This window comes from Pteronotus mesoamericanus, unplaced genomic scaffold (genome assembly GCF_021234165.1).
Source record: "Pteronotus mesoamericanus isolate MK-2021 breed Mesoamerican mustached bat unplaced genomic scaffold, CSHL_Meso_final scaffold_1186, whole genome shotgun sequence".
NCBI classification, from domain to species: Eukaryota; Metazoa; Chordata; class Mammalia; order Chiroptera; family Mormoopidae; genus Pteronotus; species Pteronotus mesoamericanus.
Window position 1 is genome coordinate 14,033,769 of NW_026555302.1, and position 23,347 is coordinate 14,057,115.

General features: G+C 59.8%; 1 protein-coding gene across 1 annotated transcript in view; it reads left to right on the forward strand.

The window, feature by feature from the left end:
• The first annotated feature begins 1,747 nt into the window (after positions 1–1,747).
• CD247 (CD247 molecule) overlaps positions 1,748–23,347 on the forward strand; it is a 60,378-nt gene continuing 38,778 nt past the window's right edge. The window contains exon 1 of the mRNA XM_054587603.1: positions 1,748–1,805. Within this exon, the coding sequence (XP_054443578.1) occupies positions 1,748–1,805 (58 nt within the window). The remainder of the gene's footprint in view (positions 1,806–23,347) is intronic.

Here is a 23,347-nt window from a genome sequence, read left to right on the forward strand (position 1 = left end):
TTCCCCAGAGAGACTTCATACCTATCAGCGCCACCAACTTCATGTAAATGCGGTCAGATAACACGCGGCCTTCCGTGGTCACCCGTGTTGCAAGTCCTAACAACACTCCCCTTTTCCCTTTTTATGGCGGAGTCACATTCTGTTGTGTGGCGGGACCCCCCCCACCCCCACCTTGGTCGGTGGGTGTTCGGGTTGTTTCCAGTTTGGGGCTGTCGTGAACGATGCCACCATGAACAGCCGTGTACAAGGTTTACGTGGACACGCGTTTGCAGGCCCCTGGGGTGTAGGCCCAGGCGTGCGGTTGCTGGGTTCCATGACGGCTCTGCTTACGGTTCTGAGGAAATGCCTGGCCCCTTGTGGAGGGGCTTCACCGCCTCCCCGGCCCGCCAGCAGGCGCGAGCTCCGGTCTCCTCCGTGGCCGCTGGCACCCGTCTTCTGTGTGAACGTTTGCATAGTAACAGTTTGCCGTAGGTTTTGTCTGCATTTCCCTATGGCTGACAATGTCAAGCATCTTTTCATGTGCTTATGGCTATTTGTGCATCTTTGGAGAAATGTCAGTTCAGGTCTCTGGCTGATGTTTTATTGGCTTATTTTTTTTCTTGTTGAGTTGTAGGAGTTATTTATGTATTTTGAATATACATCCTTGTCAGCGCGTGATTTGCAAATATTTTTTCCCATCTATAGATTGTTTTTTCAGTTTCTTGATAGGTATCCTTTATATACAAACGTTTTAAAAATTTTGATCAAGTCCAGTTTACCTATTTTTTTTTTGATTGCTGTCCTGGCTATTATTAGACATTAATTTTTTTCATGTTACAAAAATATGAAATTTTTTTCATATTTTTATGAAATATGAAAAATATGAAATTTCGGAATCACGTAGGCTTGTTCTAAAGCTGTTGCCGGTATTTTTAGAGGGATGGGTTGATTAATTTAGGGAGAGTTGTGGTCTCGTTAGGAGGGAACTTTTTATCAAAGACCAGGCTGTGTCTTCCATTATTCAGAAATGTTTCCCATGTAGTTCAGGAATGTTTTAAAGTTTGTTTTAGGTAGATTTTAAACTTCTCATTAAGTTTATTTCTAGGTATTTAATCATTTTTACTATTGTAAATGACTCCAGTGTTTAAATGCTGACCACTAACACGAGCGCTTGAAATCGTATTTCGAACTACCCTCAGGCTTACATTCAGGTCAAGCGCAGAACGGCAGGCTCAGGCCTCATCTGCCCTCTCACTCTGTAGCTCAGGAGGCTGAAGTCGAGCGGCGCTGCCTGACCTGCTCAAGGCCACGCAGTGAGCAGGTAGCAGAGGCGGCCTGGAAGCCCAGCCACATGCCTCTGCGTTTAGCCTGAGCCCCAGCCAACACCGCGTCGGGGAACACAGCAAGCGCCCGGACACATGCCAGCGGCTCGTGTGTGCCGATGTCACCAGTCACGGCAGGCATTAGGTAAAAACGCGACCCAAATTAGGGGCGGGCAAAGGAACATGAGACAATGGTTAAAGGAGAGAAAAAGCAAAATTCAGGCAGGCAGGCAGGCAGGCTGACACACACCCCAAACCCTCAAACCTCCAGAGCTTCCTGCCTCTGACCCGAGAGGGGGTGTGAAGTCCCGGGCCCGCTGGCAGGCTCTTGCCTTTCAAAGGCCCCCGTCCCCCACTTCCTGGGGAGGCCGCGCAGAGCTCAGCTGCCTCACACTCCCAGTCTCGCCTCGGTCCCGGCACGCTGTCCTCCTGGGAGAAAGGACACCATGAAGTGGAAGGTGCTTGTCATCGCGGCCATCCTGCAGGCTCAGCTCCCCGTGACAGGTAAGGCCGCCGCAGCGACGGTGGAGCTTTGAGAAACTCTTGTGCCCGTGGCGGGGCTGTGGGGGGCCCGTGGCGGGGCTGGTGAGGACCTGGTGTCTCCCCTGAACGCTGTCCTTCTCAACTCAGCGGGCAGCGAGCAGGGCAGGGGCCAGCTCCAAGCTGCCGCCCGCGTGTTCTCAGCAAGCGGGGCATCAGCTCGGGGGCAGTGGCTTCAAACACACCCGCTCGAAGTAGGGACACGTCCAGCGATCAGAGGGCAGGGGAAGGACGAGGGGAGGACGCAGGTGGGCACCTGAGGCAGGCCCCGTGCTGGACGGAAGCTGGGCAGGATCCGAAAGTGTCAGCCCGGCCGGGCTTCGGGCTGCGATGTTGCTCGAGTCGCCGCGTCTCCTTGTTCCCCCTCGCTGGCCCCGTCGCTTGGTCCCTTTCCTCCTTCCTTCGTCAACAGAGGACATGTCACTTGTCAGCCAGGCAGGATCATGGCTGTGGCCCTTGAAACACCGCGATGTCCAGGGACTAAGCAGGTTAACAAAGCAGGGATGTGGCCTTCCGCGGGGCGGCGGCGGTGCCAGGTCGAGGTTCAGCTCTGCACCCCACGGCCAGCGCTGCCCCATGACACATCCGTCCCGGGCCCGGGGCTGCCCACCTTCGTGCAGGCAGCTCCTCCTCTGAGGCCACAAGCCAGCCATGATGTCGGAACACAGGGGACAGAGGAGAGGATATGACTTGTTAAGTTACCACCATGAATGACAAACCAGCCAACAAGAGCACTCGCTCCTCACCGCACTCCAGTTCACGGCACGAAGCTGTTCCAGGGTCTTTTCAACCCCCCATGATGAGGAGAAGATGGGGGGTGCTCTTCTTGGGGGCTGGCCCCATGCATTTTTACAAAGAACAGAATGATCTGTGTTAGGATCTAAAGACGCAGGGAGGGCCAGCCGCAACATCCTCCCTCGCCTCACTGTGGGACGGTGTCCAGCGACCGCGGTGGGAGGCAGGAGGCCATCGGCACTTCTGCTCCGTGCTGGGGACATGGCGCCGGCCTGGCCCAGCACCTGGGGTTTCCAGGTCTCGCTGATGGCGGGTTTTCTGTGACATCACGTCTCCGTTCTGAGAACGGCCTGGTGGGGAGGATTCACATGGTGCTGCGGGGCGAGGAGCCAGAGCCGGCCCAGAGCAGCCCGTCCTGGCGTGCAGGGGCCAGGGGCCCACGGCGCCCAGCGGCCTGGGGGGTCGGTGCTCCGCGGACGGCAGTGGGCACGGGCCCTGGGCCTCCGGCGTGGGAGGTAGCCCTCGGGAGCCAAGTTACCGCGTGGCCTCTCCTCACGGGTCCACGGGGGGCAAAGTCAGGCCGAGCGGGCTTGGAAGGGACAGAGAACAGCTACTCGGGTGCTGGTGGCCTCCAAGCGCGGAAAATAAAACCCGCCCCGCAGGCGGCACGGGGAGCAGCCTGGAGCCCCTGCCTGGTCTCTCTGCGCGTTTGCCCGGTGCCCACGGGGAGAGTTCAGCTCCTTGCGGACACGGCCCCGGGACGCGAGGTTTTCTGCGTCCTCGCCCCGCCGCGGTGAGGGGACGCGACCCTGACACCCAGGGCCCCGAGCGCCGCGTGCTGCCCCGACACCCTCTGCCATTGTCCCCGGGGGGCAGGCTGCTGGCGGAACCAGACATCAGGTTCTCTCTCTTTTCTTGCTCGGTGAAGCTACGTGCCCCCAAACCCTTTAAAACATTGACTTTCACTGAGGTGTTTCCATTTGCCTTCGCTTGGAAATGCCCGGATCCTTAGGGTCCAGGCAGAGAGCAACTGGGTGTGTCTGTGCGAGGCCTCCCTGGACGAAGGGCCGCCAGGCGGTCACCATCCCCGAGGTCCGAGGGGCTGGCGGCGACCGGGAGGATGTGCCAGCTGCAGACCTTTGCCTGAGAGCCCTCAGCTCCTCGAGCCTCTCGCTCCCCGCCTCACAGCGGCCAGGTGCAGACGCATAGCTGTGACACAGGGCCCCAGGGGACGTGGGCCCCGGGGTCGTGGCCGGCTCCGCTTTGGGGAGGCAGCTGGATGTGGTTTGGGGGAGAGTCAGGCCAATGACAGCACGGCCGCTGCCCCGGCTGCACCGCCTCCCGCAAGCCCCTGCGCCTCTCAGGGCCTCAGTTTCCCCACCTCTAGAGGAAGGACAGCGTTTGCCGTGGCGGCGTGGAATGAGAAGGGACCGTGACGTGCCCGGTACACACTAGACAGCCAGTCGGTGGACGCTGCACTAATTATCACAAGCAGCACCTCTGGGCCCATTTCCTTGTGCTCAGGGAACAGGAAGCGGAAGCCCGCGGTCGGGATGGCTCAGCTGCCCTCGATCGTGCCGTGAGGCCACCCAGGTGCTCTCTCCATCCCCTTCCCTGGATCCTGAGTGCGCCCGCCACGCAGGGGACCCTGGCGGGCTCCGTGCAGGCCCAGCCGAGAGCCGGGGCCGCAGCTTCGGCCGGTCCCAGTGAGGCCGCCCTCCCAGTTTTGTTTTTTAAGGCACTTACTCTGTAGGGGACGCTCTCCCAAAGGGAAGACACGCCTGACCAATATCCACTACGAGCAGGCGGTTAGGGGATGGACAGGAGAGACCAGCCCGCCTGGCCACCCGGACTTTGAAGCCACAGCTGGTGTGCACGCACCACGCCTGGAGTTTGGGGTGCAAACCTCTGGAACTCAGAGCTGGGCGGGAGGGGTGCTTTTAAGCGATGCCAGGACAAGCTTTCTGTCGGTGGCATTTTCACCAATGGTGTACCTCTCCCTCGCGTCCCCTGGCTCTGTTCACGGAGGCGAGGGCTTAGCTCTCTGCTTCAGCTCACTTCTCCGATGAGCTGGCCTGCGGACCGCGGCCGGGGCCTCGAAACGCCCCCCAGAAGCGTCCTGCGGGGCTCTTGTTGAGTGAACGCTGATGTATTTACTGCCACATCCTTTTCGTTTTTGCCTTTGTCTTTAAAAAAGAGAGAGCACTTTTTTATTGGATGCTCCCTTTGGCTGTCCAGGGTCTCCAGGCGCGGCGTCCCGTGTTTCGGTTGGAAGATTCGGCTCTGGGGGAGCCGCTGGCGTGAGCTGGGGCCGAACACGCCCTGTGGGCGTCCGGGCTCTCCTGGGTCTCCGTGCCTGTGGCCCAGCTGATGGATCAGATAAACATCAGGGCCCCCCATCTCCGCGCGGGCCAAGGCTGGTTCTTATCCACACACACGGGATGGCAGCCTTAATCCATCTGAGCAAACATTCAGTCCGTTTGGCTGGAAAAATAATCCAACCGGTCACTTGACCTGTTAGTGGAAACAGAATGGTCACCTGCGTCGCGGCTCGTACTCAGCCATTCCTGCCGGCCCCCAGGCCTGAGGGCAGGCTCCCCGAGGGAGAAGGCGCCTCTGCGCGCAGCTCGGCGCGCCCAGCCCTCCGCCCTGCGCCCCGAGCGGGGTGGGTGCCCATAAATATCTGAGGCACGAATGGGGGAAATCTGGATGTTTTTGTGTGATTAAATTAACTCTATAATGGTTTCCTTGGGAGGGCCGAGTGGAGTGGCATTGCTTGGACCTTTTCTCTAGAGAACATAGTGATAAGCAAAATATTTTTATGTGCAGGTGGACGAGACAGAGAAGTCTGTGTGAGTAGAATGATTCGGCATGATTATAAGGATGGCTTGTGGTAAAATCCTACCGTTGCTAAAATTTCCTGGGTGGATCATGTGAAATTTCTTGCCTTCATTTATTTTGGACCTATGAAAATTGCAATTTCATGTGATTCAATTAATATATCTTGAAAATAAACAAACGAAGAAAGGCGCTCATTTTTCTGACATGGCTCTAACACAAGGGCACAGCAGAAAATTAAGAAGGCTGCTACCATTTAAGATCATTAACTAATGAACTAAAACATGGATGAAAGGAACCAAGGAGAAAAATAAGAGTTTGTGGATTATAGCATAAATCACATTATTTAGGTTTATTGAGTTGCTGAATTGCTTCAAAATATGGGGGGAAAACTCATAATATTCAGTTTGGTCTGGATTCCTAAATAAATGTTCCAAACAGCTATCACCTTCTTTTTTTTTTCTGTCTCGATCTGAGGTATTTTAATAATAACACCATAAAATCATTAGAGGAAGTTACAAAATTTTAAAAAGCCATCATCTCACCAAGCTAGCCTAGTAACTTTTTACTTTCACTTCTTTGTGTTCCATTCCAATATTTTTTTAAACAACTGGATACGTATCTTTATATGGTTGCTCTTATGAAAACGGTTTCATGTGCTTTTAAAAAACTATATTATGACTTTTTTTGCATGCTGAGCCTCCGCGATCGCTCTTAACTGCTCTGCAAACTTTCATAATTCACGCATCGTGTTTCTCTACCATTTCCTTATCGTTGGGCATTTGGGCTGGTTTCTAATTTTTTGTATCATCGCTAACCCTGCAAGAGAAGCTTTATGGATGTAGCTTTAAAAATTTCTTTGGCGTTCCTTGCTTGGGTGAATTTCCCCAGGACTCCCCGTAGAAAGGGTGGATTCAAAGAACACCCCACGGGCCCCCTGAGGCTGCTGAGGCAAACAATTCCGTGGAGCAAAGGGGGTTTGTTCCTAACTCTCCCGGCCCATCCACGGCGGCCTCTGCCTTCCCTGGGGCAGAGGGGCCTGCGCCCCAGTCGTGGCTCATCCCCAGGCGGCCCCTGCCATGAGCTGCCCCCTTCAGCGTCCCTGTCGGGGGGCGGTCACGCTGTGTGGGCAGGAGACCGTTGTGGGCTGGGGGCATGTTGGACGTGGCCACACACGGTGTCTGAAAAGCAGCAGCCATCACGCCGTGTGCCTCAGTTTCCCGCCCTGCAAAAGAGAAAGACTGTCGCTTCTCCCTTGCAGGGACAGGCAGCCCTGGTCCGAACCTGCTTTCTTTTCTTCCCTTCGTCACCACATTGCAGTGTGAACGTGGCCAGAAACCTCCCTCCGGCCTTTAGTTTCCTCCTCGGCAAGGAGACAAAGGGGCAGGTTGAGCACCCCTTTCCGCCTCCAGGTGAACGGGGGTCAGCCTGGAAATGGCAACGGTTTAAAGGACAGTTAGTGGCCTCGCCCCCCGGCTGTCCAGTGCAGCGCGCAGCCTGGGGGACCAGAGCCTCCTCCTTTCCTGCAGCTCCCTTCACTTTTTGTTTAAAACCTGGGTTTCCTCCTTAGCACAATGGTTCTTAGGCTCCAGGGGGAGCTTCCACTGGGAAAGACAAGGGTGACGCCGCCTTTTCTGGCTCCTCCGTCGCGTACCTGCCATGGCTGCAGACTTGCTGGGCCCCGCGGGGCCCTGGGCAGGCCTGGCCCCAAGAGGAGGCCTCTGCGTCCAAAACGCCGGGTGCGACCGCCGTCCGCCTCGCTAGCCTGTGAGGCTCTGAGCGGCTCGGCAGCTAATTTTCAGGCTCCCAGGGTAGAAAATAAATAGAAATTATTTGAACAAGGACAGGCAAGATGCCCGCCCAGCCCAGCCGCCTGCCCTCACGGCACGGTCCTTGTCCCTGTTGGCAAAGGGCTACCAACACCTTCACGGTCTGGATCCTCATGGCCGTCCTGTGGCGAGTATCAGGAAGGTCACAAGGTCCTCTCTTTGTAAATGAAGAAGAGGAGGCTGAGGTTTGTTGGCGCGCCTACGAGGAGAGGGCGGCCCCAGGCCGGTTCCCCAATCCCTCGTCCAGGGTTCATGCTCTCGAACCTTCTGTGCGGACTCTCTCTGCCAGGCCTGTCGAATCACAGTATCACACACCCGGTGACTAAATTCCGAAGCAGACTTTTGAAGGTATTCCCCTGAGTAAGCACTGATCACTGTACTCCTCTCCATTTTTAAAGTAAGAAATAATTATTTTGATGCTGAATATCCTCACGTACTGTACATTTTCTGCTGAGCATGAAACATTTGGTTTCATAGAGTTGTTTTTCTCTGGCATGTTATTATCGTTCTGAACTCATGTTTCCCCTTAAACCTGGTAACATCCATATTTTCTGTTTTGCTCTTAATAAATATGTCTCTTTGGGAGCTCTTTCTGTTTGCCATGCAACCTGTTTGCCTGAGTAAGTACCAGCCTCACCGCTACTACTTGAAGCACAGGAGTAAATCAAAATGAATTCTGCTTCAGAGGCTTGGGTCCTAAATGATAGCCTGTGACTGATCTGTTTGATAGGAACGTGTCTTCATTCAGTGTGAAAAGTTTTCTGAAAGGAGAGCGTACCGATGCCCACGGGCTCTGAGCTGGGATTCGGCTTTTCTGCGTCCCTGGGGGAGCAGAGAGCTGACCTTGAAGGACTAACGTCTATAATCAAGCCTCCGCGTCCACGGCGCTTTCAGCCCGGCGTCCACGCGCGTCTGCCCGGGCTGAGCTCGGGGGGCGCAGACCCTCTGCCCTGGGCTGGAGTGAAGCAACCCGAGGACGAGATCTGACGCCAGGGAAACGCATGGAGCAGTCACGGGCCAAAGAAGGGCGGGCGGAAGGTTTACAGCGGTTCGTTTGGAAAATAATACACTAATTAATCAAAAATAGAAGAATAAACGGTGTTTCGCGTCCTCACAGCTGTAAACCCCCCCCCCCCCCCGTCTGTGACTGTCTGTGATTCAGTGCAGCCACGCCCAGAGCCAGCCGGGGTGGGGGGGGGGCCGGGGGAAGGGGACAGTCAGAGGCTCTCGTGGGACGTCAGGAGGGGCCTGTGTGCAGGTGCAGCGCCTTCGTGAAACCTTGGGGCTGGGGGACGACAGGCACGTCAACCATCACCCCGGCGACGGTCAGACGAGCCCCTTGGTCTCTCTGGCCATAGATGCGGGGATGCCCCGCGCGGCGCCGCACTGCCCGCTCCCGCCCCGCGGCGCCGTGCCGGCCCCGGGACGCGGCCCGAGCGGCTGTCTGTGGCAGCGCGGCCTTGGCCCTGGAGGAGGGCGGCCCAGACAGGGTCCCGTCGTGGGTGCTCAGCCTGTCCCGTGGGTCCCAGCTCAGGGGGCGCTGGCAGGCAGGTGTGTCAGTGCATGCTTGCCTGTGTGCTCTAGTGGGGGTGCAGGCGTCCGTGCCCCGGTGTGTGTGTGCCTGTTTGCTCGGCCGGGTGTGCGTGTTCCTGTGTACTCTGCGTCTGCACACATCGGCGTGCTTGGTGCGTGTGCATGCACTCGCCTTTGTGCCGTGGGACGCGTCCGGCACTGCGGGCGGGCGCCCCGAGTGCGCTGGCTGGCGTCTGTGTACCACAGGACGCTGGGGGCGGCCCCTGGCTCTGGAGCAGGAAGGGCAGACATTGCTGTAACTCACAGCGGGCGACCTGGGCAGGTGCACCCTGGGGCCGAGACGTCCCTGGGCACCTTCCTGGGACTCTGTGTGGAAGGGAGATGGGGAAACCTCTGTCCAAAGTCTAACCTCCCGCGCCCAGGAAGGTGGGTGCACCTTTCCCGCAGACGCAGAGACTTATGGTGGGAGGCCCGACCACCTCAGGGCCCCCCCACAACTCAAGTGAGCTGGCGTCCTTCCTTCTCCGCACCTTTCTCCCCGCTAGGCCCCTCTTCTGAAGGACTCTGTCCCCAACCCCTCCCCCGCTGTGGAAACCCTGCCTACCCCTCATATTCAAGCCCAGATGTGTGGGGATCTCCCAGGGCCACTGTTGACATTGTTAGCCGAGTTAAGGTGACAAAAGACAGTGGAAAATTGTCATTCTCAGAATTCAGGCCTAAAAACCCAACGCAAATAGTTCCCCACGGGAGGTCTTGCGGGGGGGCCCAGCCAGCCCGCAGGCAGACGCAGGGACCCTCACCCGTCAGCAGGAAACGTCACTGGACCCCCCAGGGCCACGGCGGCCAGCCTAGGAGCCCTGACTGATGTAGTCAAAAGGCATGGGGTGCTTTCCTTTCTCTCTGCTCTCAGAACAGGCTGGCAAGCCACCTACCGGCGTTGCTCCTGGTGACCTATTCGGCCATCAAGGTGGTGTGGCCAGGCCCAGAGCTGATTTCAGTATCTGATTATCCAGAGCCTCTCTGGTCAGCCACTTGACTTATCGCTGAGTAAATCCTGATCCAGCCCCTGTCGTGTGCCCCAGGTCGAACACGCCGTTCCGCCGGGGGCTGGCCAGCCGGCCTGTGGGCCAGGCCAGCGTCTTGGTCATCACGTGATCGAGAGCCCGTAAGTCAAGGAAATCCTCCCTGGGCCGGTAGGTCGCGTTCTTGGGTCTTATGAAAAAGCTTTAGTTGGCCCAGAGGCTTGCTTCTTTACAGCCGGGTGTAATTTTCACCGTTTTTGAGCCTGCACTAATTCCCATGCTGAGTTGAGTAGCAAGGGCTTGTGTGTCGCAAGATACCCCCCAGCCCTGCTTTGCTTTAGGCCAGAGAGCCGCAGAAAATCGCTCCCCACCCCCCCGCTTTGATTTCCTCAGATTAAAGAGAAGTTTCTGTCTCTTCCCCCACTTAACTAGCCCCGCTTCAAAGCCCAGGCCTATATAACATACACAAATGCTTTCTGGACAAAATGAATCTTGTCCGTTTTCTTTGGATTTCGGTGGGGACAATAAAGACGGAGCTACAAAAGGTTGGCAAAGAGGATTATTCTTTTTCTTTCTATTAAGTGTGGAGGCTTCAAAAGAACAGCTCAGAAAGTCAAATAATTGTGGCCCCCGCAGCTCACCCATCCGTCTCTCCGCTGACCCGGCCTGTGAAATCCTCTTTCAAAACGTGGTGGGCCCCCACCTGCCTGCTCCAAGCGCTGCATTGTTCCGCGCTCCCATCCTCGAGTCCACGAGGGCAGGCAGGGCGGCGGCTCTGAAGCAAATTCCTCCCATTTCCGCGGAGCCCTGGTCAGGAATCTCCCCTCAGGGGGACAGGAGGGACGCCACCGGCTTTTCAAAGCTTTATAATCTCCTCTTGGGGAGGGAGCCGCTTGGGAACCAGGAGTGGATTGCACAGGGAGCTACAGTCACACAGCCTGGCCGTCCATCCGCGGGGACCCGCGGGGAGGGCGCGGAAGGAGCGATTCGGGGAGCGGTGTTTGATTTGTATGGCGGGGTTTCACCTTGGCTGGTTTGGGAAAAAGCCCGTCTGCTAGTCGCTAGCTCTGCCCCTAAACACAGCCTCGGACTGGAAGCCGGTGCGAGTCCTGGTCTGGTGTCAGGCCACAGGTTCCCCGGAAAATTCCCTCCCGTCACTCAGGTGGCCGAGGACAGAGCGGCCCCTCTGTGCTGAGAGATGGAGAGAGGATCTGGCTATTTAGGCATTTCTCAGTCAGGGTTGAACATTTCCTGGCAACTTTGAAGCCTGGGGTGACTTCAACTGAAAAACAAAACAAAACAAAGAAAAGAAGTCTAACCCCCAAACTGGCAAGCGTCTCAGATGCCGCACGGAGCAGCCACCCCAGCGGGACGGGGCTGTGTGCGGGGCCCTCTCTCTGGTCCCGGGGGCCCCGTGGGGTTCCCTCAACCCCGAAGTCTTTCTCCGTCGAGCCTGGCCCCGCGTCCTCACCTGCCTCTGCTGTCACCTCCGTTCCTTGTCTTTCAAGGGTTTAAAAAAAAAAATGCTTTCAGAGGGAACATATAAGTCACAAATGATTTAATGGGCTTTTGAGTTAGGCCAATTCAAAATAATGCAGTACCAAAAATGACCTCGGTCTCAATTTATGTGCACTAATTAAACTTCCGTGAGTCTTGTTTCACACTGACTCCCGTGAGACACCCACCTGGTTGTGCCAAGTCGTTGGACATACACCTCTCAGGCCGTGTGAGGGGCTTGTCATTGTGCGTGGCCCTGGACCGTCCTGGTTAGCTTGGGTGGCGGCTGGGGATTCTGCCGGTGACTTTTACCCCCAGCGACAAGACTTAGACGGGGCCTCTCGGGGGGCATTCTCTCTGGTCCAAGCGGGGCTGGCCCGGCATGATGGAGCCACAGAGCATTTGACTGGAGCGGGTGGGTGACTTCAGATTCCGCCTCCAGATTTTACCAGGGACAAAGCGGTGCTCCAAGGACCCTATCAGCCAGCCGAGTGTGACACAGCAAGCAGGTGGCAGAGCCAGCACTTGAACTCACTCAGGACTGTTGATTCTTGCTGGGGCCCTCTGTCCTCTGGGCCACCAGGCCCCCAGCTGTGAGCCGCGCCCCCTGAGCTGGCCCCCTGGGTCTCAGGGCCACGTGTGGAGGCCTCGCGTCGAAACGGTGACCACAGCTCGCTCGGGTGGCTGGGCCGTGTCAGCTCAGCCCGCCCATGAGGCCCGGTGGTGGCAGGCCAGCCACATCCCTGAGCAGGAAGCACTCGTGTGCTGAGGCGGGTGTCAAATCGTTTAGTAACACAAGGATTTGTGTTCTAATTTGCCAGTTTTCAGGTGTTAGGGGATTTTCATAGCACGGACAGATACCGTTACCGTTTTCTGAAAAAGAGATAAGCCCAGATTTCCCTGCCACTTGTTCTCAGGAGGACGGCGGCCCCGGGGCAGGCAGGGGGCTCCTCGGGTGTGGAAGGCTTTCCTTTTAAGGCCTTTCCGTGGCAGGATTCCCCTGCCCGGCCTGTCGTCCCTGACTCGAAGGGACAGGTAAATCCATGGCATCTCTGACTTGTCTGCTGAGACAGTCCAGGACCATGGTGTGCAAAGACGGAGACCTGCTGACCCACGGCCCTCGCAGCCGAACTCGCCTCTGATAACGACAGGGCATCAGCCAGATTCGCCTCGTTGGGGAGAGAAGACTGAGCCAACGAGAGGAAATCAAGGACTTTTCCTCTGTTCTGACAGTACCGGGCATGGGGAGCAACATCATCAGCAACAGGAGCAAGATGCCGGTGGGGCCCTGCCTTCGTCCCGCTCGGCGTAGCCCCGGGGCAGGCTCTGCAGCCGGGGGGCGGGGTGGGGGGCACGCTCGGAGAAGTCACGCTGCGCAGGCTGGTGGACAGGTCTGACCGGCTCGGGCCGTGACGGCTTCCATTTGTCGAGAGGAGTTTGTGCCGTACGTTGTTACATGCGTTGGGTCAACTCATCCTGTGGCCCTTGGTTGGTGTCTGTGTTTTGTCGCTGGGGACCGGAGACCCAGGGGCAGAGGGCAGCCGGGACCAGGGCTGGGCTCTGACCCCGGCAGCCAGCCCCCACCACGAACTGCGTGGGGGGAAGAGGCTGCCATCGGCCATAAGCTTTGGGGAAGGGGTTGAGGACCGTCTGCCACGTGGAGAAGCGGGGGCAAAGGGCAGATCTGGTGGAGGGAGCAGGGGGGTCTCACCTTGGAAAGCCAGGAATCACCAGCCAGGGCCCTTGGGACCCTGGAATGTTGCTGCCCACCCTCGGGGGACTCTGGGTGGAGAGCCCAGGGCCATCTCCCGCCTGGGCCCTTGGTACCGACGCAGGGCCCTGTCCTCCTCCGGGCCAGCCCTGACCTGTCGCCGAGGGCCGGCCGTGCCCAGGAGCCGCCCCGCCCTGTCCACAGGCCCCAACTCCCAATGACCCACTCGCTGCCGTTGATACCGCAGACGCTGACCCCTACTCTGTTCTGCAAGGGGTGGACGCCGTCCCGCAAACAGCAGGGCTGGACCTTTCGGAAACACACTGTCTGAAGGGAGGTTTTGTTTGCAGTTTGGCTCCAGGGCTTGTCAGAGCCTCCGCTCCGTCGCAGCACCGGCGCGACCCGGCCCTGCGCGGCCTGTGGGGTTCTTGTTGTTGTTGTTGTGTTTTGTTGTGCTGTGTTTTTAAGAAAACACCTCTCCAACGGCCCGCAGAGCACAGTCTGAGGAAGAGGCTCTGCAGAGAACAATACCGAGTGGGTCAAAATGCAAAAGGTCCCGCCGGAGTCCCCGGCAGGCAGGCGGGCGGGAGGGCGACGGGCCTCGTGGGGCAAGGCCAGCGTGGGCGGGGGTCCAGGCGAAGGGGAGGGAGGGCGCCCAGGGAGGGGAAGCTCCGCGCGGAGGCGCGGCAGCCGCCTGTGCACCGGCCCGGCGACAGGGCCCCGTGAGCTGACCGCCCGTCCTTCTCACGCCTCCATGGCGACCGGGGGGTGCACGATGGGGTTCCTGTGGGGGCCTGAGGCGCAGGGCTGTCCCCCCAGACAGAGGGATTGATGATAGTTCATCCCTCTCAGGTGGCCCACGGGTTAAACTCTGCCACCTGACCTCCCCGCGGCCGGGGGAAGATTCGGGCGTCCTCTCCAGCGGGGACCTCAGGGCCCTCCGTCCCATTGTCTGCCTTCCAGCTGCCGCCTGGGGCCTGGCTCTGCCCTGCGTGCCTGTGGAGTCGATGTGCGGGGGCAGGGACAGCAGGCTGCAGCTCTGCACTGACCCGGCGGCTTGCCCCGCGTGCGTGGGACCGCAGGGCTGGTCCGCACTGTTCCTCAGCGCTTCCCGGCGCGGGGCGGGGCCGGGGCAGCTGGCTGGCAACAGCCCTTTGGCGGTGGCCTCCCTTTCTGCCACTCGCCCTCACGTTCCCTGCCATCAGCTTCCTTGGGCAATAGCGAGCCTCTGACAGGGGGCCTCGAGGCCATTATTTGCTTTAGGGCTGGGGGTCAGAAGTCCAGAATCGAGGGGTCAGCAGGCCCTTTGGTTCCTTCCGCAGGAGGACCTGCCCCGGGCCTCTGCCGGGCCTCCGGGGGTCTGCCGGCAATTTCCGGCGCCCCGCGACTGGTGGCAACCGCGCCCCGTTCTCTGCCTCCATCCTCATGTGGCCTTCCCCGTGTGTGTATCTGTCTATCGCAGGGTCCAAAGCCCGCCCCCGCTTTCCACAGGACACAGTCGTGTTGGAGCAGGGCCCACCCTGGTGACTGCGTCTGAACTGGGTCACCTGCAAACACCCTGTGTCCAGAGGCCGCCTGCCCAGGGGCGGGGGCTCAGGACTTCGGTCTCCGCGTGTGGCCCACCATTCAGCCCATGCCTGCCACCAGGCATCCTGGGTCACCTCCCAAATAAACGTCCCCTTGTCTCAGGATCCGCTTCAGGCAGAACCGAAACTGAGACACCCTTTCCAAGATGTCCCCCAGAGGAACAGAGAGATCGGGCAAGTGGCCCAGCTCCGGGGACCAGGTTTCTGGCAGAAACTGTGTTTGAGTCAACATGTTCATTTGTTGTGGAAGAACACGCTTCTCCACTTTTCCGCACGCCATTGGGCAGCGTCGCTTCTCCAGTAGTTCGGTTCGCTTGTTTTGCACACGGCCAGTCCCCAGGACGTGGTTCAGGGACAGCAGGGGAGAGACGGGCTAACGTAAGCAAAGGCACGGAGGTCTTTGCTCTCCGGCCACTAAGGGGCGGAGGTCTCCGCCGAGCCAGCGGTGATCGAGGCCCTGCCGCGCGGCAGGCCTGGGCGCGGGCTGGAGGCCTGCTGAGCCAGCCCTGTCCCCTCCCTGCCCGCGCGAGGTGGAAGAAGTATGTCACAAGGGAGGGGCCGCCCAGCTCGGAAACACCAGGGTTCCCCTTCACGAAAACATCGCCAGCACATTCTGCGATCTCGAAATGAATCTGAATGTGAGCAGCAGGGCTGGCTCTGGATTCTAGACGGTTCCCCTGCCGGCTCAGACCCCCGCCCCCTGCTCCAACGGACGCAGCGGGTCTGCCCTGCGGGGGGGCGGGGAAGCCGGCGGCAGCTGCTGGCCCCTCCTGCCCTCCGCGGGTCCTCCGGGCTGGTGACAGGAACAAAGTCGGTTTCCAGGTCACAGCTGCCAGGGGCCCCTGCTGGGAGGAGGGGTGGTCCTGGGGCCAGGCTGGGAGCTTCACAGGGGTGTCCCTGGGAAGAGGCCCGGGGGATGGGCCATCCCTCCGGAGCTTTCTGCGGTCAGTGAGCTCCTGGGAAACCAGACCGAGGTCCAGGCCGGACTGGCGGAGAAAGGCCGTGTGGGTGCGTTCGCGTTAAGAGTAAAATTTAACTCCATTCGCAGCCTGCTTGTTGACAAAACAGGTGTATGGGCCGGGACTAGGGATGACCTCAATTTTCTCTGCCGTTGCAAGTTGTGTGTGTGTGTGCATGTGTGTGTGAGAGAGAGAGAGAGAGAGAGAGAGGAAGGGAGAGAGGGAGAAGGAGAGAGAGGATGTGCGGCAGGGGAGGGACAGGAAGGTGTATCAAGAGGCTGTTCCTGGGGAAGAATATAATTTCCACGACGCCTTTGCTCACCCAGCTGACCCTTGCCCGTGTGTGCGAGAGGTTGCGTTGCCTGGAAGGGACACTGTTTGTCCCCCTGCTGGAATATGTCCCCCTCTCTGGGGGAGAAGGCCCCCTGGTGTTTCCATGAACGGTCCCATCCCACAGCCCCTTCAGCGTGAGGGCATCCTGGGCGGGGCGGCGTCAGGGCTCCGAGTATCAGGGGGCAATCGAGCCCTGAGCAATGGAGAGGTTCGCCTCAGGACTTGCCACCATTCCGGGGTGTGCCCGGGCTTGGATCCGGTGCCCCCAGTGCCTGTCCCTCCGGGGTCCTCGCTGTGCTGATCCCCGCCTCTCCCTGGCTGCGGGAAGGGGGCCCACAGGGGCAGGGGCTCTGGCGCTGGGGGCAGGGACCAGATCGGAGTCTCAGCAGGGCTCAGCTGGTGAGAGGGTCGTCCCCATACACCAAGGTTGAGGGTTCGATTCCCGGTCAGGGCACACACAAGAAGCAACCAACAGATGCATCAATAAGTGGAACGACAAATCGACCTCTCTCTCCCCAGCTTCTTTTCTCGCTCTAGATCAATAAATAAAATATTTTTAAAAAATAAGTATTCACCACGGGGCTCCCTCCAGCGAAACCCAGGGGGTCAGCGGGGGTCAGCAAACTTTTTCTCCAAAGGAGCAGATAGTAAACATCTCAGTCTTTACAGGCCATATGGCCTCTGTTGCAACTACCCAGCTGTGCCGATGAAGCTCAGAAACTGCTGTGGGTAACACGTGACCAGCGAGCGTGGTGGCGTTCCAATAAAACTTTATTTACAAAACAGGCAGCTGCCCAGATGGGGGCCCAGGCCAGCCTCTGCTTAACAGCAACAGGGTCAGAGGTCAGCTGCGTGGGTTCAAATTGGCCTCCGCTTCTCCCCTGCCTGGTCTCTGCCTTTGAGAGAGGGCCCGACCCCCCGTGTCTGCCCGTCTCTGCCTGTCGTCACCCCCCATCCCGGGGGACACCTGGTGCCCCCCAAGGGAGCCACACGGCTGGCGCGAGGGCTTGGCTTCCACGAGCGGAGGGCACAGGTGCGGAGCCCAAAACGAAAATGACACGCGGGCTGGGGAAGCTCCTTCGGGGCGGAGCCTGCGCGCAGCCAGTGGGCGAGGCTGCGGAGGCCTCTGCTGCTGTTCTCTGAAGGCCCGTCCTCGGGGAGTTCAGTCACAGCAGTTTCTGTTCTCAGGAACCCACAGCCCGTGACACCACAGAGCTCGTTTGCCCTCTGAATACCCCCTCTCCCCCCGGCCGCCGCTCGCACAGCCAGCCCTTCCAGGCAGGGGCCGCGGCTCTGGGAAACCACATGTCAGGAGGCCCGCGGCGCTTGAGGTCAGCAGGTGAGAGGTTGCCCACACGCACGTCCGCGGACGGGCCACCTCTCCCCTCTGCCCAAAGCTCGGGCTGTGAGGAGACGGTGGCACTCTCCGGTGTCAGCTCTGAAACTCGCGCTGGGAATTGTGCTGATTTTGAACGTAAAAATCCAGCATCCTGCCGGTTAAAGAAGACAAGAACAGGTCCACGTGGCGCGGGAGGAGCCCGGCTCAGGGTGGCCGGGCCTCGGGAGGCCACTAAGGCACGGGGCGACGCCACCCTCTTGGCGCCTGTTAGAAGGAGGAAGGCGGGCCGTGGGCCGTGCCTGTGGGCTCGTGGTGGCGGGAGGCGCTGTCCCCCAAAAGCAGTCGTCCCCGTTGGGTCACGTGTAAGGGGAGTCGGATCCAAAGTGTCCGCTCCGCGAGACGGAGCATTTCTGCCGTGCGGCCCGAGAAACAGAGCGTCCCCAGGAGGGGCGAACAGGGACAGCCATAATGTAGGGCCCTCGAAGACAGGCAGTCCCCTGCCCCACGGCCCGGGTGTGTGGCAGCCGTCACGGAGCGGTTAGACCACACTTTGTGGTCTTTTCAAGTGCTTGCAAGTCTATCCCTCCTTGCAAATGCACAGCCCTCGGGGATGTGTAGGTACAGCGTCCGCTGACTGGCGGACCAGGGCAGGCTTACAGGTCAGCGGCTCGCTCCAGGTCAGTTGCTGGTAGAAATGGCATTTTCATTCGGTCCTTCCAGCCCCTGTCTGAGCGACCCCGCTCCGGCCACACGGGGCGGGCGCCGTGCGGGGCAGGGACGGGGTGCGGTGGCTGGTGAGCAGCCTCGCGGGCAAGACGGCACTCAGCTACCGTTATAAGCACGGGGCTTCCAGTATTGCACGTACTTTTTCATTTTCTGTTGGGTTTCCACTTAGAGGTTAGATTTTCCATTCCGGATTTTAACCCGAAAAAAGGCTAAGTAAATTCCATGGGCCGCTCTCAAATAAGGCAAACTGCAAAAAAAAAAACGCAGCGCGTCCACAGACTAGCCCCACAGGATGTGGACGCCTTTGGTCACAGCCAACAACTCTTACATGGTTTCACCCGAGCGACAATTTCCCCCAAATAATAGCTGCCCCTTCTGGTGTTGGGTCCATCACGAGCTGTATCACATCCCTTTGGACTGCGTTTGCAGCAGCGTTTTTCAACCTCTGCACCATGCGCTTGGGGGTTGGATGAGTCCATGCTCAGGCGGGCGGGGGGGCGCTGTCCTGTGCATCGTGGGAAGTTGAGCCTCACCCCCGATCGCTCCCCGTTAGAAGCTCGCCGCACCTCTGCGTTGGGACCACCCAAAGGGTCTTCAGACATCGCAAAAATCTCAGGGCGCAAACGCAGCCCTGGCTTTCAGGCCTGATGTCAGAGCTGTTGTTGGTCCTTCACTGAGATACGAAGTAAACCCTGAGGGGCCACCCAGTCTGACGTCACCCAGGCCACTGCATTGACCGGCCCACAACGGACCCATTGCCCATCACGCCCCCCACATTATTTGAGGGGGTGCTGTTGGGGCTGCCTGGTGAGCGTGGCTTTCGGAATGGCTGTCTGGGGGAGCAGCCCGGGACCCCGGTAGGCGGCCGCTTGACACGGGTCCGCAGCTGCGGCACGCACCTCCTCCTGTCCTCTGCCCACACTTCTGTCTAGAGGGCGGCACTGCGCGGGGTCAGTTTCAGCAGGAAATGGAGGCGTTCCGACTACCTGGCTCTGCCGCCTTGGGCAGGTGAGAGGCCCTCCCGAAACGCGCCCCCTTTAGGAAACAAGGAGGAGCGCTGCCCGCCTTGAGGCAGTGGGAAGATGACCGGTGCCGTGGGTCAGAGTGAGGTGGGGCGGAGCCGCGCGGCCCTGGAAGAGCTGTTTTCTGTGACTATTAACAAAAGCGGGATGGAGGGCCCGAGGCTCCTCGGGGGTGGGGGCGGGGGTGCCAGCGGCCACACCCCTCTGTGGGGCTCAAGGGCTCCCTGATGATTCCGGAAGCACACGCTCATCCCCAGCTCCTCCACCAGAGGGGCTCGAGAGACCTGAACCTTCCCGAGCAGAAGGTTGGAAAGACATGGTTTCATGTAGGAAGACTCCAGGGCACTGTTGTTTTCGCAGCTGGTTGGATCTGGGTGTGAAAAGCAACCAAGGTCTCTGATCCGAAGCGACCGGAGGACAGGAAGGGGCGAAGCCGCTCAGAGGAGAGGTCGAAGGACAGGCGGGGTGGCAGAGAGCTGTCACGGGCCAGGACAACTACGGCTGCGTCCCGGCCCCCGCCCCCAGCCCCCCGTGCGGGCTCCATCGCCCGTCTGCTGCAGGGGCCGTACCGGGCACCCAGAAGAAAGGGCCAGGCCCTCGGAGAACACTGGGCCAGGGCAGCCCTGGGCAAAACCATGAAGGAGGCGCCTTGGGCAGCCTGGGGCTGCGCTGGGTCATGGACCTCGGAGGTCCCTTTTGTTCCAATCTCTTTACTGCGCCAGACATGGAGAAAGGAGGCGGCAGAACCATGAGGCTGGGGGCTGAGGCGGAAGGCGCTGCTGGCGGCATTCGGGCCACAGACGCAGTCAACAGGGGGCTCGTGGGTGCCGCGGCGGAGAGCGGGTGATTCCGGCCTGCGCCCCAGGATGGCCCGCGGCCTCCGAGGCCAGGCCGCCGCCGTCACTGTCTAACATGCGCGCTACGCTCTAGGATAACAAGCCTTCAGAGATCAGCACTGTTCCCACATCAAATTCCAGCCCCCCTCACCAGCCGTGTGCCCCTATTTAGTTAATGGTGCCCCTGAAAGCAGCGACTGACCACCAAGAGAGGCGCCCCCGCCTGCGAATCCGACAGAAAGCGAGGAACAAGCAAAGGACCGTGACCGGGATGCCGCTGCGTCCAGTTCCAAACGGGACGGCTGCGTTTTCTGCTTTTCCAACTGAAAACAGACGCACGTAAGAAGATACCATTTTTCCTATTTTAATGATTGCAAGGCCACAGCATGCTCCCTGTGGAAAACTTGGAATCTGTTAAAAAACAAAGACAAAAATCGTTTTTAACAATTTTGCCACCCAGACTCATCGGTCCGTCGGCGACCCTCCCGGGTTTGACCGCGCGCAGCTGGGGCTAGAGCCGTGCCCCCCACGGAGCAACCGGCCCAGCCGGTGTCCCTGTGGCTGGACGCTTCTCGGCCCCGAGTCTCGGGCCTGCAGGGCCGTGCTGTCCTCCCCCCGCCCGGCCTGCTGTCGGGCACGAAGATGGCCCCACGTTTGACACGTGTGGATAGGGCTGCTGTGGACACCCTGTGCGTGCATCTGGGTCCACACTTGGGGTTGTTTCCTTGGGGTAAATTCCTGCCTGGGGGATTGCTAGGTGGCCCCTCACTGTCCCTGCTCCCTAGATCTGGCCTCGGGGGCCTGCGTGGCCCAGGCGTCCCCCAGCCCCCTTCCTTGAGGAGCTTCCTAAACCCCAGCCCCATGTGGCGAGGTCTTCCAGCCTGCTCTCCAAGGGACAGACCCAATGACCTTTGGTGGCCATGGTGGTCAAGACCTCTCACAGCGTTCCTCCCAGGCATCTACGGCGGCGACAGAGGACCGACGTGGACAGGGTGTTCTCATGTCCTGACATGCAGGGAGCCGTTTAGGAACCGGCCCCAAATGTCAGCCTTCTCGGCCTCAGCGGCTCAGCCCCTGTCCGGGCTCTTGTCCTGCCTTGAGGTGTCCCTGCTTGTCCTTCTTCCTCCTGCCAGCCCCGGTCCGCCCCTCGGCCCCGCCAGGACGCCCCGCGCGCCCGCTGCTGTGTCAGCGCCCCTCTCGCCCCTCCCTGGGGTCCAGCTGCCTCCGGCCCCCTGCCTGGCCCACCGCGGATGGAGCTTCGGGGTCAGAGTGCTGGGAGGCCTCATCCCTTAGGACTCGGTGGCAAACCATCGCTTTTGAGCAGAACCGGAGCCAGAGAGGCCCAAGCACCGACCTAGGCGGACGGGTGGGCCAGGGGCTTTGGGGGAGCTCAGGGCTCCCGTGATCCCGCCGCTGCCCACGCGGGCCCAGCCCAGGCCGTCAGAGCTGGAGGTCACCTCAAGGTCACCCAGGCAGCGTCCGCTCAGTCGTGTCTTGGAGAAAGGGGGGTGGACACCCAGACCACTGGGAACACTTCTGTGACGAGCAACTCACTACCTAACCACGTTCTGCTTTCCTTTGCCGTTCTGGCCACGTAAAAACTCAACCCAACCTACCGCTGGTGCTACTTATTAACTTATTTATTCAACAGATATTTGCTGAATGTCTCCAGGAACAGTTCTGGGGTCGGCGTGACAACACCCCCACCCCCACTCCATTACTTAAGGAGCACCCGCCCCAGCTGAGGGCCCCTTGCCCAGTGTCGCACTTACTCCTCTCAAAACCCCACAGGGTGACAACCTCAACGTGTCCCCACCTCACAGATGAAGAAACATGGGCCCAGAGAGGCCACACAGCTCGTGAGGAGCCAGCCTGGGTTTAAGCCAGGCCGGTCCCACGCCGGAGGCTGCACTCCTCACACGATGTCGCCGGGAAACTTCTCGGACCCTGGACTTGGTCAGCTCCTCTGAAGCAGCCTGAGACATCTGCTGGGGTCCCTCAGGTGGCCCCAGGGCCCAGTCCTTGCCCTCAAGGTCTGTCCCAAGTGATCCCCACGCTGCCCTGAGCGCCCAAGGACTCCGCAGGGAAGAACGGAGCTCCAGCCCCGCTGGAGCGGAGCGGGCGGCCGCGCCCTCGGGTCCCGACGTCTTTGCTGAGGGATGAGGCCCAGGACTGGGTCTCCCGCCCCCTAACCTTCGGCACTGCCAGCCGGCGAGCAAGTGATCTGAGCAGTCACGCCCTCGCCCCTCGCGCTGGGTTTTGGACGAGACTTTCCCTCTTGACACTTGTTGCCTCAAGTCCCTGTTTCTCCGGGAGACGACGCACCTGCCTTCCCGGAGCGCACGGCTCATTCCTGAGCTCATCTGACCCTTAGGCCATCCAGGGGTGTGGGCGGGGTAAAGCCCCATGCGACCTAAAACTGGGACAAGACCACAGGACGCCGTGCCTGGGGACAGCGCTCTCTACCGGTCGGTCTCTGGGTGCCAAGACGGTGCCGGCCCGTGTCCTAAACGGGCCAAGCCCAGCCCAGTGAGCGGCGCGGCTTCTCCCACGGCCCTGCTCGCACCGAGCTGAGAAGCCAACGGATCCAGGGACCTCCAAATCATCGGGCCAGCCCAGCGCAGTCTGAGTCTAGAATATTCCAAACACCTGGCCCTTTGCCCGGTAGCAAGAGAACACCTGACCCTTTCGGAAATGAAAGCAATCGCTGACCAAGCCCAGCGCCTAAGGCCCCGGAGCCTGCTTTCCTCTCCGCGTCCTGGGATGTTGGGACGGATCAGCAAGGTTCCTTCCCGCCCTGGCGCACGGCCCTCCTGGAACCAACCTGCAGTCACGTTGGGAGCGGAGCTTGAGTCCGCAGCCCTCAGCTGGGCTTCTGCCCTGTCCCCTGCTGGCACCTTATTGCCTGCCCCCTGCCTCCCCATCGCCTTAGGGAGGGGGAGGCGTGGACAAGGAATGGGAGAAGGAGGAGGGAAGAGAACTTGCTGAAAATACAGCCACAGGTTGCCGGGCTGGGCTCTGAAGGCTGGCGGTCAAGGTTCAAATCCCGGCTCTGCCGTGTTTAGCCGTGTGGCCTTGGACGAGGGACGTAACCCCTTCCAGCCCCAGCATCTCCATCTGTATGAGTGCCATGACCTGTCTCGTTATGGCTGTTGGGAGGATCCAAAGAGATAACCAACACAGGCAGCCCCAGCCGCGGAGCCTGGGTGGCCCCTGTTTCTGCTGTGCAGCTTTCTCTGTGGGCCAGAGAGGGGAAGGGGGGGGAGGGGAAGAAAAGAGGAGACAAGTGAGGAAGGTGGGGCGGGCGGGGGAGGGGGAGGCAGTGGGGTCGCAGCCGGGATGCCCAGAAGCAGAATGAAATGTGAGAGTCCAAAACAACACTGGCCCCTCCCGCGCCTCCCTCTCTGTCCCCGCAGACCCAGGCGCCCTGGGAATGTAGCCTTCTAGAACGGCGGGGCGGGCCCCTCCAGGCTGACACCTCCACGAGGCCACCGCGCAGCCTGCGTCCCACACACCCAGCCCCTGGGGGTCCCTTTGAAG